At 44.0% G+C, this 17,769-nt stretch overlaps 1 protein-coding gene across 3 annotated transcripts in view; it reads right to left on the reverse strand.

The window, feature by feature from the left end:
- The window catches only part of HSPA12B (heat shock protein family A (Hsp70) member 12B), a 393,296-nt gene that overhangs the window by 161,239 nt on the left and 214,288 nt on the right, over positions 1 to 17,769 (reverse strand). For all 3 annotated transcript variants that reach the window (XM_069632262.1, XM_069632263.1, XM_069632264.1), the window contains one exon: positions 16,937 to 17,053. In XM_069632262.1, the coding sequence (XP_069488363.1) occupies positions 16,937 to 17,053 (117 nt within the window). The remainder of the gene's footprint in view (positions 1 to 16,936; positions 17,054 to 17,769) is intronic.

Genomic DNA, 17,769 nt, shown 5'->3' on the forward strand with positions numbered 1-17,769 from the left:
CCTCTAAAACTCCCTCCACCCTCCTCGGCACATTTGCTCCTGACCAACCCATCTGCTTTCCCACCACCACACCATGACACCCCCTTACTGCACTACTTACCTGGCCCCTTCCTCCTCTTGCCAAAGGATCCGGAATCAAGCATGCCCCCGCTGCTGAAATGCAGGCCTTTACAGGGCGGGAGCAGATAACCCAGCGGAGTCCAGTCTATATTAATAAAAGCCAAGCTTTGCAGGACATGCTACAAACATTCAGGCCCACTACCACCCTTGAAACATTAGGTTCTCTTCATGATTATGGGCCTCATTACAAGTGAGGCGGTAAGGGGTTAATGGCGCCGGTATAGGTGCTGGCGCCGTTTACCCCGCAGTGCCTCATTATGAGGTTTTTCCATTCAAGGACCACGGACCTGGACCCTAGTTTGGAGGCAGCCAAACTCGTAATGAGGTGTAATGCCGCTTAAGGCCTCATTACGAGTTTGGCAGTATTCTGGCAATAAATCAGCCGGAATTCCACCCAATGGAATTACCGTTACCGCCACTTGGTGCAGTGTGCACGGAAATGTATTGGCACAGTCAGCTTGAAAATCTTTTCTATACTGGCATATATTGTGGGCAAGGCATTGTGTACTGTTGGTGGGTGCATACATTGGATTTTTCCGTAAGTTATCTAACAAAACTGTTTGCAAACTGCCTGGCTTTTAACCCATTCTTCACAAAACGGGTTGTATAATGCACCATCTGAACTCAATATTAAAAAAAAATGTCTCTGGGAGTGTACCGCCAACAAACTCCCTTTATTGGTTGGACTACCTGACTGCGCTTGGTCGCTCATGCAGATTTGGGTGAAATATATGTAGGAATTCGCCGGCCGCCACTGCTCTAACCATGTTTGTTTCCTATCTAGAGGAGTCACTTTCATCTAAACAGCTAGAGATCAGTGATGGCCAGCATCCTCTGCAGAAGCAGGACCTGGTTTTCAACGATTCCCCTTTGCCACGCCCTTCCCGTCATGAAATGTGACAGAGCGTGTCGTGCTTTCCCCATGCTGGCATCCCTGGCCAGGAGCTGGAGCTGCTGAGGAACTTCATATCAATGCCGGAGCAGACACATGCAGCAGGTGCACACATGTGTGAGTACATGCTGTCAGTCTAGAAAAATTGATCCCTCTAATTTGTGACCGCAAATGTATTTTGGTGGCCGTGGGCCAACCGTCTCATGCACGATATGACAGAATATAGGTTTTCGAGTTTGCCAATGAACGGGCATTTTGATGTAACAAGAATTGCCATTTTGTTTTCTAACCATTGCTCATTGCTTTCTGTTCCTATTGCTTCGCAGTATATTTTCCGCTTACACTGCTCGACTGTAAAACATTGTTGTCTGCACGTAAAAAGGACAAGGCCGCAGGGCCGAGAGGATAACAAGAGTTTGTTGAAACACAAACGTAGGCAGTGCCAGGAAGAATGCCCGGCTCCCTCCCGAATGTAGCCTTGAAGCAGAGCTGCAGGGCATTTAATCATTTCGCAGCTGCCAGCCAGTCTTGTTATATGGTAGAATATGTTAGAATAATATAGCTGAAGGCTTGAATTATGCTTTTTTTATGGCCCCCCCCTTTGCTGAGCCCGCTAGAGCGTGTCGGCTCCCAGGACACGAATAGCACCTAATAGATAGCAAGGTCCGGAATGCAACTCTTCCCCCCCGTATGTAGCTCGCTTCCAAGAACAGAAGCGCTGTGTTCTATTCAACAACTGAAAGATGCCTTTGCACTCACAAATTGCAAATTGTTACTAGAATAGATGTTTGAAGGTGTCATAGTTGTCGGAGATGTCCATCATCACACCAAGTTCAAAGAAACCCAATAAAGGGGGGGGTGTTAAACATGTTATAGCTGATTGTTTGATATGCATTTTGTATATATGTAACTGATGTACGTAATTCACTCTCTTGTGTCCCTCGAGGTCTAGAGATACACGTCGCGGGGCGTGAGACCGAGTTGGCCAACTGAGACTTTTTGCTTTGCAATAAACCCTAGCTTTGGGAATACAACCTCGTGTCTGGCGTATCTATCGTGTGTGGTGACTCACCTTGTTTCCATAGACGTTAGGGACCCCTAGGGGCCCCTTTCAAGATGGTGCCCGAATAGGACCCTCCCCCACTTGTTCCATCGCATAACGTTGTAATTGAGTAAGGCGGAGAACGGCGAGGGCGGGACGTTCGAGCCGGGATCAAGAGGTGTTCGGGGCACCCTGTAAAAGTGATGAGAGACTCCTTTGCAGATCTGCACACATCTGATCCCTGATCGACGTGCCTGGCTAGAGAACAAGGAGGCGAGGGTCCAGAAACGAGGCGGAAGCCAAGAAACGCAGACACAACGTCCTTTGGTGCGTCAGTATACAGATGACTTGATTTATCAGGTGAGTCATTCCTGTAGTAATCCTGATATTGGTGGAGAGTTGACTTTGCAAAATCAAACGCCCTAGGTAAGGTTGATTAACCAGGGGGAAGGTTGAAACATGCCTGGGGTATTGTCCACCTTAGCAGGATTTTTCCGCTGTGGTAGACAATCTTTGGAAGATGGCCAAATTGTACCACCTGGGGGAACGCCGGCGTATGAGATGTATGTGAAGTATGGAGTGGGTGCGATAATATTCTGTGAGACTTGGCATAGGCAAACCAGAAAGCAACAAGACCATCAGTGGCCGATTAATGGTAGTTTTGAGATAGCGAGGATAGACAACCTGGAAAGGGTGTTGATAAGAAAGAAAGTGCGTCCTGCAGCATTTGAGACTATTAAAGACTGGAGAAAGGAAGCAATGCTCCGATTTAGAAGCAGAGCGAAGCATGCACGCAGGCATAAATCGAAAGGTGAAGTAAAGGAAGGGAAAGAAGAGGAGGAGTGGACTGAGAGTCTAAGAAGGGCAGGTAGGCGAGACCAGTTGAATATAGAAAAGATATATCCACAACGGGAATTACACATAGCAGATGAATTGATAGAAAATATATTGACCCATACAAAACAAGGCCCAAGATCAGAAGTAAGGCCAGAGACATCAGTAGCTATTGCCCAGACCCCGCCGGTAGCCCAAGCTCCCCCTCCGGTAGCTCAAGCCCTCCCACAGCCACAGACCGCGCACGTAACACTTCTTATTAGCCAACCAGGCCCACAACAGACACTCCCTGTTCCCATAGTCCCATCCGCACCTCCCTCCCCAGACACAGACTCGGTACTGTCTGTTCCTCCTGGGGTTGAAATTGAAACCACAGGGGCAAGTGGCGGGACTGACCAACGGGGATGCACGAGGGTAACTCGCAGCGCAATCAGCAAAGAAAGGAAGGTGGAATCGCAGCAAGTGGCAGAGATGTATATAGACGGGAATGATGGGACGGCAGCATTGGCCTCGATGTATGACTTCCGAAGAAGCAACGAAAGACAGGTAGTGTTGGAATGCATGGGTGAATATTTGGTGGAGAAATGGAAACAGTTCATTGGGAAATTACCACTGCAGCGATTGTTAGATTTGAATGCATTAGCACGCTCTAGGGAGAGGGATGAAGAAGTGAGAGAACATGTATATGGACTTTTTGAACTTAAAGATGAATTAGATAATGATTATGCCGAAATGTTTGCTACACCTGGTTACAGGAGTAGGGATATCGGGAGAAATAGGAAGGAAACTGTAGAGCCATATATACAACGACGACATTCAATGTCGTCAGTGCAAAGGGGCGACAAATTAAAAGTATGTATACGAAAAGCGTTTAGATGGATGTCGGATCCCAGTATTCCCACAATGGAGATACACAAGATATTTGATGAATATTCCATGCCCATGAAAAGAAAAGCACTACAGTCGATGGCTGAACATTTATTAGACAAAGATATAAAAAACGATAAGGCCAGCCCACCCGAAATAATGGCAGTATATAGAAGAGCACTAGAGCGAGGGACAGGAGAAACAGCCCTATCGTTGGATCTGGGAATATTGTTACATCTAAGAGAGGGGAGGGCGGTGAGTGGGGCATTTCCTATGAGAGAGGTACCACCTACCTTTGTGCCCAAAGTAGAGCTTCCCGCAGTGGGCAATGTAGCGGCGCAGGTAACACCAGCCTATAACACCGCCCAATATGTGCATGTCCCCTTTTCCAGACAGGAGGTGAACAACATAAAGCAGACGATTCGTGATATAAGAAAGAATCCTGCAGGGTTTTACAAGGAAGTAGAGACCTGCCTACAATCATCCGTGCTTACCATGGGTGATATAGACCTAATATTCCTGGTGATCCTGCCAGCAGACATATGGAAACAAATAAGGAAGGTAGATGACACAACGGCCTTTGGCGCCACATGGGCGGACTTCATAATAGAAGACGGGAATAAAGCGTTTGGAGGTACTCCAGGTTAAAAGAAATTGTCCCAGAGAAAAGAATTCAATGGGACAAATTAACTGCATGTGTACAAGGCAAGGATGAGTTGGCTACAGATTATTTTAATAGATTTGAAGAAGTATTCACAGACTTCAGTGGGCAGGATGTGGGCTCGGAAGCGGGAAAGAGGTTATTTGTTGACAAATATGTGAGGGGGTTAAAACTTCCAATTCAGGATCTAATAATGACATCAGAGAGTGCATGGCAAGCAAAAACGTTGGGCGAAGTATTACATATGGCCCAATATTATGAGCACAGAGTGACTGCGGGAAAAGAAAAAGAAGAGAGGGATAGGGTAAATCTGAAAACACGGGTATTAATGCAGCAAGTGGTAGGACATAATAAAGGGAGAGGGAACGCACAAGGAAGGAGTAATTCGAATATGCATGGGGGAACAGTGGGACCAAATCAGTGTGCGTATTGTAAGGAGGAAGGACATTGGCGAGCGCAATGTCCACATCTACAGAATAGAAATGGGTCTGGTCAGAGGAGACAGCATAGAGGACACCCAGGAGCGAATGGACCAAATAGGAATAGTATGCAGCAGCATCACAATAACGGAGGTAATCAAAACCAAGAACAAAACCAAAATGCCCCAAACCAGAGTCAGGGACAGCAAAATCAACAATATGGTAACCAGAGTGGGGGAAATAGAGGAAAGAGTGGGAGCGTTTTCGATACACAGCCAAACACGTATTACAGTAATAGTAATGATTACACATCGGACGATGTGTTATTTCCCCAATAGGACAGCCCAGGACAGAGGTCGGAACCAGTGTCTATTCCCGTGAATCAGAGAGGACCCTACGTAGAAATGAGAGTCGGGAATGAGGAGCACCGCTTTCTTGTAGATACAGGAGCGCAGAAGTGTTCAATAGACTGCCACTTCCGAATAGACCACTGTCAGGGCAAAAAAATGTTTCCGTAGGGTTCGCAGGTACACAGTCATAAACCCAGTGTCCAAACCAGTCCCAGTTACAATAGGAACATATACTGAACATTGTCCTTTCCTTTTAACAGAAAATTGTGGGGAGAACTTGTTGGGATTAAATTTGTTGAAAAAACTAGGTTCCGTTATACATTGCACGGCAGACGGAGTGTTTCTAACGATTTGGCCACACGATGCCCCTGTGTCAGAATTTATGTCCGAAGCGTTACCAGGGGAACTAAGTGAAGTACCAACCTGTATATGGGCAATGCATGACAATGATGTAGGATGTTTAAAGATAGAGCCAGTAAAGATCATCTTGAAGGAAGGTGTTACCCTACTGCGAATACCCCAATACAGAATTTCGGCTGAAGGTGAGAAAGAATTGAAGAGTATTGTTACAGATTTGGTGAAATTAGGGGTAATCGAGGAAATTACAGGCAGTACATGCAACAGCCCGATTCTTCCAGTTTATAAAAAAGGAGGCAATGAGGTACCATACCGTTTCATAATTGATCTACGCGCATTGAACAAGGTAGTAGATCCGCAATTTCCTCTAGTGCCAAATGACACTACAATATTGACAATGATACCTGTTTCAGCAGAATATTTAGTGTAGTAGATTTGAAAAACGCGTTCTTCAGTATTCCAGTGGACAAGGACAGCAGATATTTGTTCACGTTCACATTAGGAGGACGATAATGTACATTTACGCGGATTCCGCAAGATTACACGGAAAGTCCAAGTATTTACAGTAGAGCATTAAAAGAGCAGCTAGACATGCTAGACTCACCAGTGGGTTGCGTACTCTTGCAATACATAGACGATCTATTATTAGCTGCTGACACAGAGGAGATATGTAAAGAAAGCACTGTATTACTACTGTCACACCTAGCGGCACATGGCCATAAAGCTAGTTTGAAGAAATTCCAATATAATTGAAAGGCCTATTTGGGCTACCTACTTTCGAAAGGAGGGAGAAGACTAATGCCGGAATGCATAGAAAGTATTTCATGTATGCCTATTCCAAAGACACAAAAAGGAGTCAGAGCCATAATAGGCATGGCTTCATATTGCCGACAATGGATTGGTAATTTTGCGTTAATTGTGAAGCCGTTGGTGAATTTGACTAGAAAGGATGCGGTTATGCCTTTGCAGTGGGATGAGGAATGTCAGAAAGCATTTGATGGATTGAAAACTGCATTATGCTCGGCTCCAGTTTTGGGCACGCCGAATTAGGAGAACATGTTTAGACTATCTGTGTGTGAAAGTGAAGGATGTGCATTGGCGGTTTTGACACAGGAACAAGGTGGAAGAAATAGGCCATGCGGCTATTTTTCTTCTGCGCTGGACCCTGTAGCGCGCACTACCATGATGTTTGCGATCTGTCGCCGCGGCTGCTGCGCCAGTGAAACAAACGGAAGGGATGGTATTGGGGCACACTTTAATTTTGATGGTGCCACATGCCATAGAGGTTCTATTAAATAGGACACAGACGCAACACCTCACATCTGCTAGATTGACAAGATATGAGATTATTTTATTTGCACCCCATATCCAAATTATGAGGTGTAGCACGTTGAATACTGCAGAATTAATGCCAACAACCATAAAAGAAATTGGGAAGGATGAATCACCCCCCCCCCACGATTGCTTAATGGTCACGGAGGAAGAAACCAAGGGGAGAGTTGATTTAAGTGATATCCCACAGAAAGAGCCAGATGGAGAGTTATTTTGGGACGGCTCATGTTTTAAATTACCAGATGGCACGAAAACTGCCGCATATGCTATCAATACCCTAGAGAGCGTTGTAGAAAGCAAAAGAATTCCCTACAATTCAGCACAAGCCGCAGAGATAATAGCATTAACCAGAGCCTGTGAGGTTTCTGAAAATTTGAATGTGAATATATATACTGATAGTCAGTATGCTTTTGGAGTGGTTCATAACTTTGGTCGACTCTGGGCTGAGAGAGGGTTTTTGACATCACATGGCGCCAGAATTCAACATGGCCCTTTGATTGTACGATTACTGTCTGCATTCACGCTTCCAAAGTGCCTAGCAATAGTGAAATGCGAGGCACACATAAAGGTAACATGCAAAGTAGGAGAGGGAAACGCGTTTGCAGACAGGATTGCAAACAAACTGCCACTGACTTGAATACCAAAATGATGACGGTTCAGACTGAGGAAGTACCCTGTATGATAGAAAATGGAGTTGCCACTGTCAAAGAAATGCAGGCCGAAGCTACGGCCAATGAAATACAGGGGTGGGCAGAGGGATCTGCTGAGTTGGATCTAGTAGGATGTTGGGTGGACAAGGGAACTAGAAACTGGATGTTGCCAAATTTGTACGTGACTGCAATGGTCACAATGGCCCACAGCCCTACGCACATCTGTGCGAAGAAGATAATACAGCACCTTTCTACAGTATGGCAGAATGCAAACATAAAAAAGAATGCAGAGAGGTTGGTGCAGAACTGTATCACGTGTTTGCAACACAATTTAGGGAAGGGAACAGTGACTCCAACAGGCAGTTATTGCCCGCCCTCTATGCCATCTGAGGTGATCCATTTTGATTTCATAGAGATGGAGAGGTGCCAAAACTTAAAATACATCTTGGTGGTGATCTGTGCATTCAGTAAGTGGGTGGAGGCATATCCCTTGAAGGACTGCACAGCAATGAGCACGGCAAAAGTAATGCTTAAGGAGTACTTTTCCAGATTTGGCTTGCCCCGTGTCCTATGGTCCGATAATGGACCACATTTTGTGGGCGCAGTGGTATTACAGATATGTGCTGGTCTTCAGATTGATAAGAGATTCCATAGTTCAAGGCATCCGAGTTCTGCCAGTCTTGTGGAGAGGCACAACGGGATTCTTAAATCAAAGATTAGCAAGATTTGTGCGGGAAGCAAGTTGAGTTGGGTGGATGCATTACCAATAGCACTATTATGCATGCGTACGACTGTACAGGCTAAAACTGGGCTCTCCCCGTACAAGATCGTGATGGGGAGGCCGGCAAATGTATGGTGCGCACCACAGCCAAAACGACTTAGTGAGGTAGAACATCCTGTGCTTAGTACTTATTGTGGCCTTTTAATGCAGAAATTGCGTTTGATTCATCAGCAGGTGCAGGAGGCATTACCAGTGAGATACACCGGTTCGGGGCACATGCTGGAGCCAGGCGACTGGGTGCTGCTAAAATTTTTGGAAAGAAAGTCATCATTAGCACCCAGGTGGCACGGGCCTTATCAAGTACTCTTGGCAATGCAGACGGCAATAAGGGTAGATGGAAGGAAGTTGTGGATCCATGCCACCCATGCCAAGAAGATTCCAACTGCACTGAAAGACTTGCCTGACACTGATGACCGGAAAGAGATAGCGGTCCCAGAAACGAAAGAAACTGTTGCCAGTAAGCAGCCACCTAATCTGCCAAAATGAGAAGTGAAACTTGAAACAAAGCCTGAGACAATTGCCAAAGAGGGGCAAGGGCAAAGAGTGCCCCAACGTTGCCTAGCAGAATCGACATCACTGCTGACCGACACGAAATCTGCCTTGCAAATACCAGCAGAAACAAATCGTGTACCCCTTTGGCGCCCACCAGCACTTGCTAGCATGCCAAAGAACGAATCTGCATCATTGGCGCGGCGCACACCAGCATCTGCAGTAGCACCACAGGCTGACTTTGAGCCTGAATCTGGAAGTGCACCGGCACTATTCACGGATCACACGATACCAGGAGTGAGGCGATACAACTTGCGGCCTCGAAAGACAAAGTGATCCGCAGTTCTTTTTTGATGTTTATGTCAACCTCTGGTTCAGCTCATGGACGGAGAAGGAACTAGAGGTGTAGAGGAGAGAAGCGTGAGAATTGTGCAAGTCGGACAATTCAAGACTCGCGGCTCCTCGGTGCGATCATAAAAGTACATGTGTCAGGAACCAGCGCGGACAAGCTGGGTGCACATAGTACCAAGGCAATGAGATAACTGATTAAAAGTACATGTGTCAGGAACCAGAGCGGACAAGCTGGGCGCACATGGTACTAAGGCAATAAGATAACTGATCAAAGGTCCTCTGAGCAGTATAAGAAAGGACAAGTGATCTTGCCTAAGAACGAATAAACAAATCCAGGCTAAAAAGGACAGGCAGAACTGAACTGTGACAATTCCGTTGAACTTACTGACATCAGAGCAAGCGCGACGAAGAGAGATATCCACAACGAACTGTGATAAGAAAGAAGAAGGACGACGAGAAACATGCCGGGACTAGTTCCAGCCTCCTCCTGCACCACCACTGCTGAGAATGAGTCAATTATAAAGACTGTAAGCTTAAAAAAAACGCATGGTAAAACGAATTGTATGCTGGTACTGACAATAATAATGTGCTTTATGAGCGTGGTAGTACCAATATCGACAGCCCTAATATTATGGTATGTGGAAGCAATACACCCATTAGAAATGTTTTTACCAATAATTAATATATCCACTACTGAAAGCCCGGTTCAGGTGATTACTTATACCCTGCCCCCAATGGAAGAAAGATACAGGGAAGGTTTTGGAATAATACATTGCTATTGATCATGAACATGACACATGCAATTCTGAAGAAAACAAATAGCTGGGTATGTGCCCATTTACCAACATGAATGAGTTTGAGGAGATAATAATGAAGCCTGTGGGTTGTTCCATTTTCCATAAAGCACAAGTAATGTCCCCAGAGCCCACGAGGAAAAGTATGCGAAAGATAACATGACAAAATATACAAGATAGATTGTCCCCACCAGAAAAATCATCTGTAATGACGTTTCGTGTAAGAACAGAAGGGGACAAAGATGCAATCCCCCCATCTTACACGGTGAATTATAGCCCAAGAACTGTCCATTTTTGTCTGAAAAAGAAAGGCTCCTTTTCAGTCAGAACATATACTGGTTGCATGAATACAGTGGTATTAAAATGGGAAATAGAACCAGTATATGTAGGAGATCCAGTTTATTTTATATGTGGGGAGAAAGCATATCCTTGGTTGCCCAGAAACTGGGGAGATACATGTTACCTAGGTCTACTGTTCCCAGGAGTATTCCTCTTAGAAACAGCAGACATGGCCAGACTATCCAGAACTAGAGTCAAAAGGACTGACGAGGGTGTTTTAATAGCAACTGATGTAACAAAATCATTCATTCCATTCTTCGGGCAGATAGTGAACTCCTATAATATAAGGCAACTGTCCAGAATCCTAAAAAATACAATAAACACAACAACAGATATACTATTTAACATGACGTTGGAAGAAAGAGGAATCAGGTTAATAACGCTGCAAAATAGAATGGCTCTCGATGTGATCCTGGGGGAATTTGCAAAATTGTGGGATCAGCGTGTTGCGTTTATGTCGATGACTATTCCCCCACGATCTTTGAAGCAATAAAGAACATGCACGTCCTAAGCTCTGAACTCCCTACTGGAGAAGGAAGCTGGGGAATAGGATCTTGGTTTTGGGGAATACTACGTTCTTGCGGATGGAAGCTGATCTCTGATCTCAATATTAGTAGTGGTGTTTGGAATATTCCTAACGTGCTGTTGTTGTATACATTGTCTACCCATAGTTTGCGCTGAGGTAACTGAGGGATGTACGGAAGGATGTATGCATATGATGACAAAGAAAAAACAACCTCATGGTCGAACTGACCAAGACCCAAATGAGATGAGAGCAGTAAAAGAGTTGATGGCAATAGAGATTGATGAAGACGATGATGTTTACGATAGCATGCAAAATTCAGACATAAGTACTTCAGACTCATCATCACTAGAGGAGGTTTCAATAAATAGATGAGACGTTTGGCATACGGCCAAAGGAGGGTTTTTCAGTCTTGAAAAATGGATACCTCTAATTTGTGACCGCAAACATATTTTGGTGGCCGTGGGCCAACCGTCTCATGCACGATATGACAGAATATAGGTTTTCGAGTTTGCCAATGAACGGCCATTTTGATGTAACAAGAATCGCCATTTTGTTTTCTAACCATTGCTCATTGATTTCTGTTCCTATTGCTTCGCAGTATATTTTCCGCTTACACTGCTCGACTGTAAAACATTGTTGTCTGTACGTAAAAAGGACAAGGCTGCAGGGCCGAGAGGATAACAAGAGTTAGTTGAAACAAAAACGTAGGCAGCGCCAGGAAGAATGCCCGGCTCCCTCCCGAATGTAGCCTTGAAGCAGAGCTGCAGTGAATTTAATAATTTCGCAGCTGCCAGCCAGTCTCGTTATATGGTAGAATATGTTAGAATAATATAGCTGAAGGCTTGAATTATGCTTTTCTTACGGCCCCCCCTTTGCTGTACGTAATTCACTCTCTTGCGTCCCTCGAGGTCTAGAGATACACGTCATGGGGCGTGAGACCGAGTTGGCCAACTGAGACTTTTTGCTTTGCAATAAACCCTAGCTTTGGGAATACAACCTCGTGTCTGGCGTATCTATTGTGTGTGGTGACTCGCCTTGTTTCAATAGATGTTAGGGACCCCTAGGGGCCCCTTTCAATGCGACCCTCACATTAGAAGTGTTGCTATTCCATTTTGACAGGTATCGTAGGTTTCTACATTCCTCTATCTTTTTAAAATATTCTTCATCTTTGGACACTCCCTCCTCAGCCTGCTCTTGCGAAATGATTCTGATACTGGCTTATTTGCTGGACAGATCGCGATCCATTCCAATCAATATCATCGCTTTCTCTTCAGCCATTCTAGTCCACCGTGCACCCAGAAGTCACAGCATGGGTGCAGTGAAAGTTATTATTTTGTTTTGTTTGTTTGTTTTATTGTTTGATTAAACCTTTTAACAATTTACACAAACGTAATCAGTTTTATACAATAGAAATCATCAATTTTTAAAATAAACATTCATTTTTTCTAAGAATCACGATATGAAATTGCTATAATAACTCAATCAAAAACCTAAAACCGCAGTTCTACCTTAATATATAAAATCCTACCGTCAAATAAAAACACATATTTTTATTTAATTTTTTTCATTTAAAGCATTTATCATAAATTAATACAATTTTTACTTTAAATTCCAATGGTTTGTCCTTATCACCAAGCCAAACATTTTTCAGGTTACTACTAGTCCTGTTCCGTTCCGTACCCTTTGTTTCATCTATGTTTGGCTATTTTGTCCAGGTGAGATTTAGGACTCATATAATCACAATTATGTACACTATTTTCTCGCTCAACAGATAAAAACCACATTCGATGAATTTCATTTTATCAGCAAAAAAAAAAGATTCCGACCATCTTCTCAAATCCAATGTTTCATAAATTCAATATCTTATATGCAATTCTTTCCCACATATGGAATAAAACAAAATGTAAAACAATACTTTCTCCAGAGTTCATATGGCTCCATATCTGGTCTGTTTGGTAGTCATCAATGTGGTATCTTAGGTTCTGCCCAGGTTCCTCTGCCTTTCCCTCCGGGCACACAGTGAATATGGAATTCCTGTCGCCATAGGACACTTTGCAAATCAACGCTTCCCTTTGGCACCAAGCTCTGCTAGAACATCCTATGCCTCTAGACACTGAAAACACAGATAATAATTTTAAAAAGGGACATGATTATCACAGGGTACCCCAAGAGTTGGTCCCATTACGTTTCACTGTTATGTATCCGTGTATATCCGTAACTCCGCATCATACGCAGTATACGAGCCAGAGCCCGCCAACCCTCTTCCGAATCCCACTGATGTTCGGCCCTCTCCTATCGCATAAGTCAACCGAGAGCAGAGATAATCACAGGTTACTTCATTAATTCTGTCTATCCCGCTCCTCTACCTTTTTTTTTACCAGCTACATTTCCCCTCCCACATGTCCTAGACTTAGGCTAGGCGGTCTCCTGTAGACCCTTTGGCAGTCGCAGATTTACTGCTTGCGATCCTACCTGTGTTAATATTGTCTCTGCAGGTACTTTAACCCCACACATCTGCCAGCATTTCCCAAGAGTGGTCCCAAGCCCCTCACGCACCCAACACTACTTCGGTTCTAACCTAGAATTCTTCCAAAACTGCTTTGTAACCTCAATGCGTATTTGTTAACCTGACAGACTCCCCACTTGCAGCTGCACCCTATTCCCGCTTTCCCTCCTCCATACTTCACTCTACCTCTTGCTCTCCCTCCCAGTAGACTAAGGGATGGTTTCCCCACGCAGGAGCACTATATGCCACGCACAAGCATCCGTGCTTTGAAATGACTACTGTAGTCATTTGGCCTGTGGCGGGCAGTGCATTTGTTTTATTGGAGGGGTTCAAATATGTGCCACAAATATGTGGGAGTGACCGAGCATACGAAAAGGGGTCCAAACCAACCAAGAGTGACTTGGTGGGGGTCTCTGAATAATGGATTAGAATTGTGCGTTATATAGAACACTTTCTATGAAAAATTGGGTTAAAAGCATGCAGTTTACAATTGGTTTTGTGTGATAACTCATGAAACAATCCAATAGATGCAAGTCACCAACTGTGCACAGGTGCATTTCCCAATGCATTTTCATGATGCCCTTACCCACAATATATGCCAGTATAAAAAACTTGTTCTCACTGGCTGCACCCGTATATTTCCATGCTGGTTGCACCTATATATTCCAATATTCCTATATAAGAACATATTCATGTTTGCTTTGCACATAATACCAGTAATAATACTATAATAACAGATATATCCAACCACCCACATAACAATATGCATAATCATACATATAAAATATATAAAATATATTTCAATTTCTTCACTTACCTTCAGCCCCGGTCCAGATGCTGCTTCTTGCTGAGACACTACCTCACTTGATGGGAGCTCTCTAGCTCTGACGCACAAGAACAGGAACCAGGAAGCACAGAGCACTTTGTTAGTTCCTGTCGTGCACGCAGACGCCGGAGCGCTCAAAGGTCAACGCCCCAGAAAGTCTGAATGTGCGGGGAGGAGCCCACCCTATGCACATTCAGAGGTTCAGTTCCCCAACCTGCATGTCCAATGGGCCATGCAAGGCTATGGAAGCAAAACGCCCCTGTCCCTGCATGGGCCACTGGACACGTGCACTGTGGAACAGAACTGTCAATGGGAAATTACAGTTGGCAGTTTAATGTGGCTCCTCCATGATCGGCGATGGTGATGAGTCGCCCCTGGATTTGGCGCAGTACATAAGCATTGTAACCTAACATAACATACTTCTCGGGGTGTTATAGAGCTCTAAAATCATGCCTGCTGTACTATACATAGCAATCACTGTTGCCCCACTCATTTGTAGAGTATGCAGCAGATTCCCTGATTTCTGCTGGCCATGGAATTAAAGGCACAATTCATGGCAATGAAGCCATTTCACTGGCATTGGAATGGTGCTATCCCTTGCATCTTTTAAATTCTATGTGGGGTGACTATGTCCGTGCATCTGCACGAATCAAAATTCGCCTGCCAGTTTACTCTGTGGAACTGTGTCAAATGCGATGCTACACCCAACTGTGCAATCTACACAGTATTTCAGAGATGTGCAACCTGTGGCTCTCCAGATGTATCGGACCACAACTCCCATGAACCTCAACATTGACTATGCTGGCTCGGGCTGATGTGAGTTGTTGCCCTACTGGGGAGAACACTGCCGACCATTAACAAAGCAATTTAACTGCAAGGAGGGAAGTCTATTTTCACACATGGGGTTGGAGTCAGGTAGAGAGAGAACATGGATTCACTAACCTGACCCCCAACACCTCAGCTACTCGACTGCAAGGGGGCTCAATCTCTACAGACATTGTAATCACTAAAGTATTGATTAATAATAATATATCTAGTATTATATAGCCCTACAAGCCCACATTCATCTAAGCGCCGCGTTAACACCTGAGATTATTAACCCACCGTGTTTTATTGCGTGGTATTCAGTTTATCGACCTCGGAAGGATGAAAGGTTGAGTCGGCTCTGTCGGGATTCGAACCTGCATCAGCAGGCTGCACACAGATGCCACAAACAGGCGCTGAACTCGTTGTGCTATCTGACCGGCTATCTGATGCTTGCACTCACTAGAGATGTTTCATATCATTCATACTATTCACTCCAAACACATGCTGGCCATAGATTCTGCAGTTGTAAAGCATTGCCATGGCAACAATGGGGGCCAGAGATGTTGCACATTTCTCTGTGTATAGTAATGGAGAATAATGCTGATATACAATGACCCTTGCAAAAGTGCAAGCATTGGCACTCTATGCTGTCGATGTTTTGCGCCACAACCATATAATCTAACATTATAGTCCGTTCTGTACATGGTAGAGCTATTACATGCATTGCACTATCAGGAAAACCTAAGGATGTAAACATCTTCTTCACAAGGCTGACTTTTACTACTTGGCAAACATGGAAGGACAAGGAGAAATAACTGCCCATCGAGTGTAATATTCTCGCCTCACCTTAAGGGAAACATGCCCTTCCTGTATTAGCACATGAAATTCCTTATTGCCCTCCCGTAAGCAAATCAGAATGTTCGGGAGGCAGTCAATAACTACTGGTATTGACTGCATTCCAGACATTCTGACTCAGGAGCAGGCAGGGAAAGAACAGAAATCACGTATCTGCATTCAAGAAGCAGAGAGAAACAGCAGTGCAATTTCCTAGCACGATTTCTTTCAACAAGACACTCCAACTCACAAAGTGTACATTTATACCTGAATCAATGCTTTCACTTTTGCAAAGAAAACATGGTCTCTTTAACATTGCACCTAAAGCAAGCTCAGAGTCAAACATGTCAACCAAGTTTACAATTAAAATGCTGTCCTTATAAAGACAACTTCGTTATTTAAATTCTAAAATATGAAACCACATTTAGTTTACTAACACGTTTTGTGTACGTTACTCATGATTAAACTGAAATGTTTTACATGGTAATGCCTGTAAATAGCGAAAGAAAACACTGAAAGTGCATTTACTGTGCATTCGGCTTGCACAAAAAAATTGAATCCCATAATACTGAACATGGTGAGCAGGGCTTGTGGGGGTGTCCTCTGCTCCTCATGTTTGCTATTATGGGCTTCGGGGGTTGCAGGGTTGTCCCCCGCTTCCATGCCATTGGAGGCATGGGCAATAAAGAAAATAAAAAAGAAAGAAAAACCCAGAAAAAAGGACCCTGCGGTGCCAGTTCCGACCCACGTTAGTGGGAGGGAACTGATGCTGCAGGGTTAGAGGAGAGTCGGCGGCACACGTCTGTGTGTATCACCGTAAAGGTAAGTAAGGGGGAGGGATAGGGTATGCGGGATGTCGGCGACCGTGATCTTTGCGATCACAGTGCAGGGCGATTTTGCGATTCAATATTTTCGGATTCTCAATTTCCCGCTGTGCAGTAATCTCGTAGATCCGTATTACATCACCACCACAACTTCAAAACTCTATTGCTACTAGCACTATAAGCTAATAGCCTTGGATGGGGTCATTATCGTATGGTATAATGACCCTTTGTCAATTTATGGTCTGAGATAATTACTCCTCATAATAAATGGCTCGCTCCATCTATAAGGCTATATTATGTCGTGCCCATCATATGCCAGAAAACAGGGTTCCTACCAGATAGGCAGCTTCTCTCATAAATTGCTTGGCCGGCTGTTTCCAGATGGCAGGCACCGTGATCACCCATCGTACTGCATCGCTTTCAGGCAGGGAAGGGCATTGATCTTTCAGCTCCTTTAAAAATAAAATCAATAATCACATTTAGTCCATGAAATCCATGGCCCTGAGTTCCTGAAGACCATAAGAAGTGCTGTTTAGTTTGCTTGAGATGCCAAACATGTCTTGCCCTTTATCATTTGTACTAACACTGCAACCAGTTTCTTAAATGCCCTGAAGGTTCTAAGAGGCCCTTGTTCACAACAAAAGAGAGGGGCGGGTCGAGGCAAGGAATTTGTTTGATCTATTAATCAGTATTCTTGGTTTGCAGAACACATTATACTGTAAACAAGGATAATCCTAACAATGATAAAATCCCAATTTCATTACAAAACAGTACAGTAGAAATAATTAGAGAAATTATTTACCTGAGACCAAAATAAACAATCCTCATCTGATACAATGTTTTTAAAATATTTACATCAGGAATTAGTCAGTGCAGAGCATTCAATAATAAAATGTTTCAATTTTCTGGTTTATACAAAACCCACAGATTCTAGATTTTCCTGTTATTTTATTCCTTATTTCAATAATTTCTCCTGTAGACAATACATTCAATTTACATGTTTACGAAGGCCCTAGAGACCCATCTCTCTGGGGAATTTTAGTGTATCATTTTGGAACACTTGATATTTGTGAACATGCAATCTGTTTAATTTCCTTACATGTTTGTAGTTTTTAACCCAGGCACAAAGAGCCACATTGTTATCTAATTTTCCTTAAAGCTCCTTCAT

Source organism: Ambystoma mexicanum, chromosome 6q, assembly GCF_040938575.1.
Source record: "Ambystoma mexicanum isolate Mex_15411 chromosome 6q, UKY_AmexF1_1, whole genome shotgun sequence".
Taxonomy (NCBI): domain Eukaryota; kingdom Metazoa; phylum Chordata; class Amphibia; order Caudata; family Ambystomatidae; genus Ambystoma; species Ambystoma mexicanum.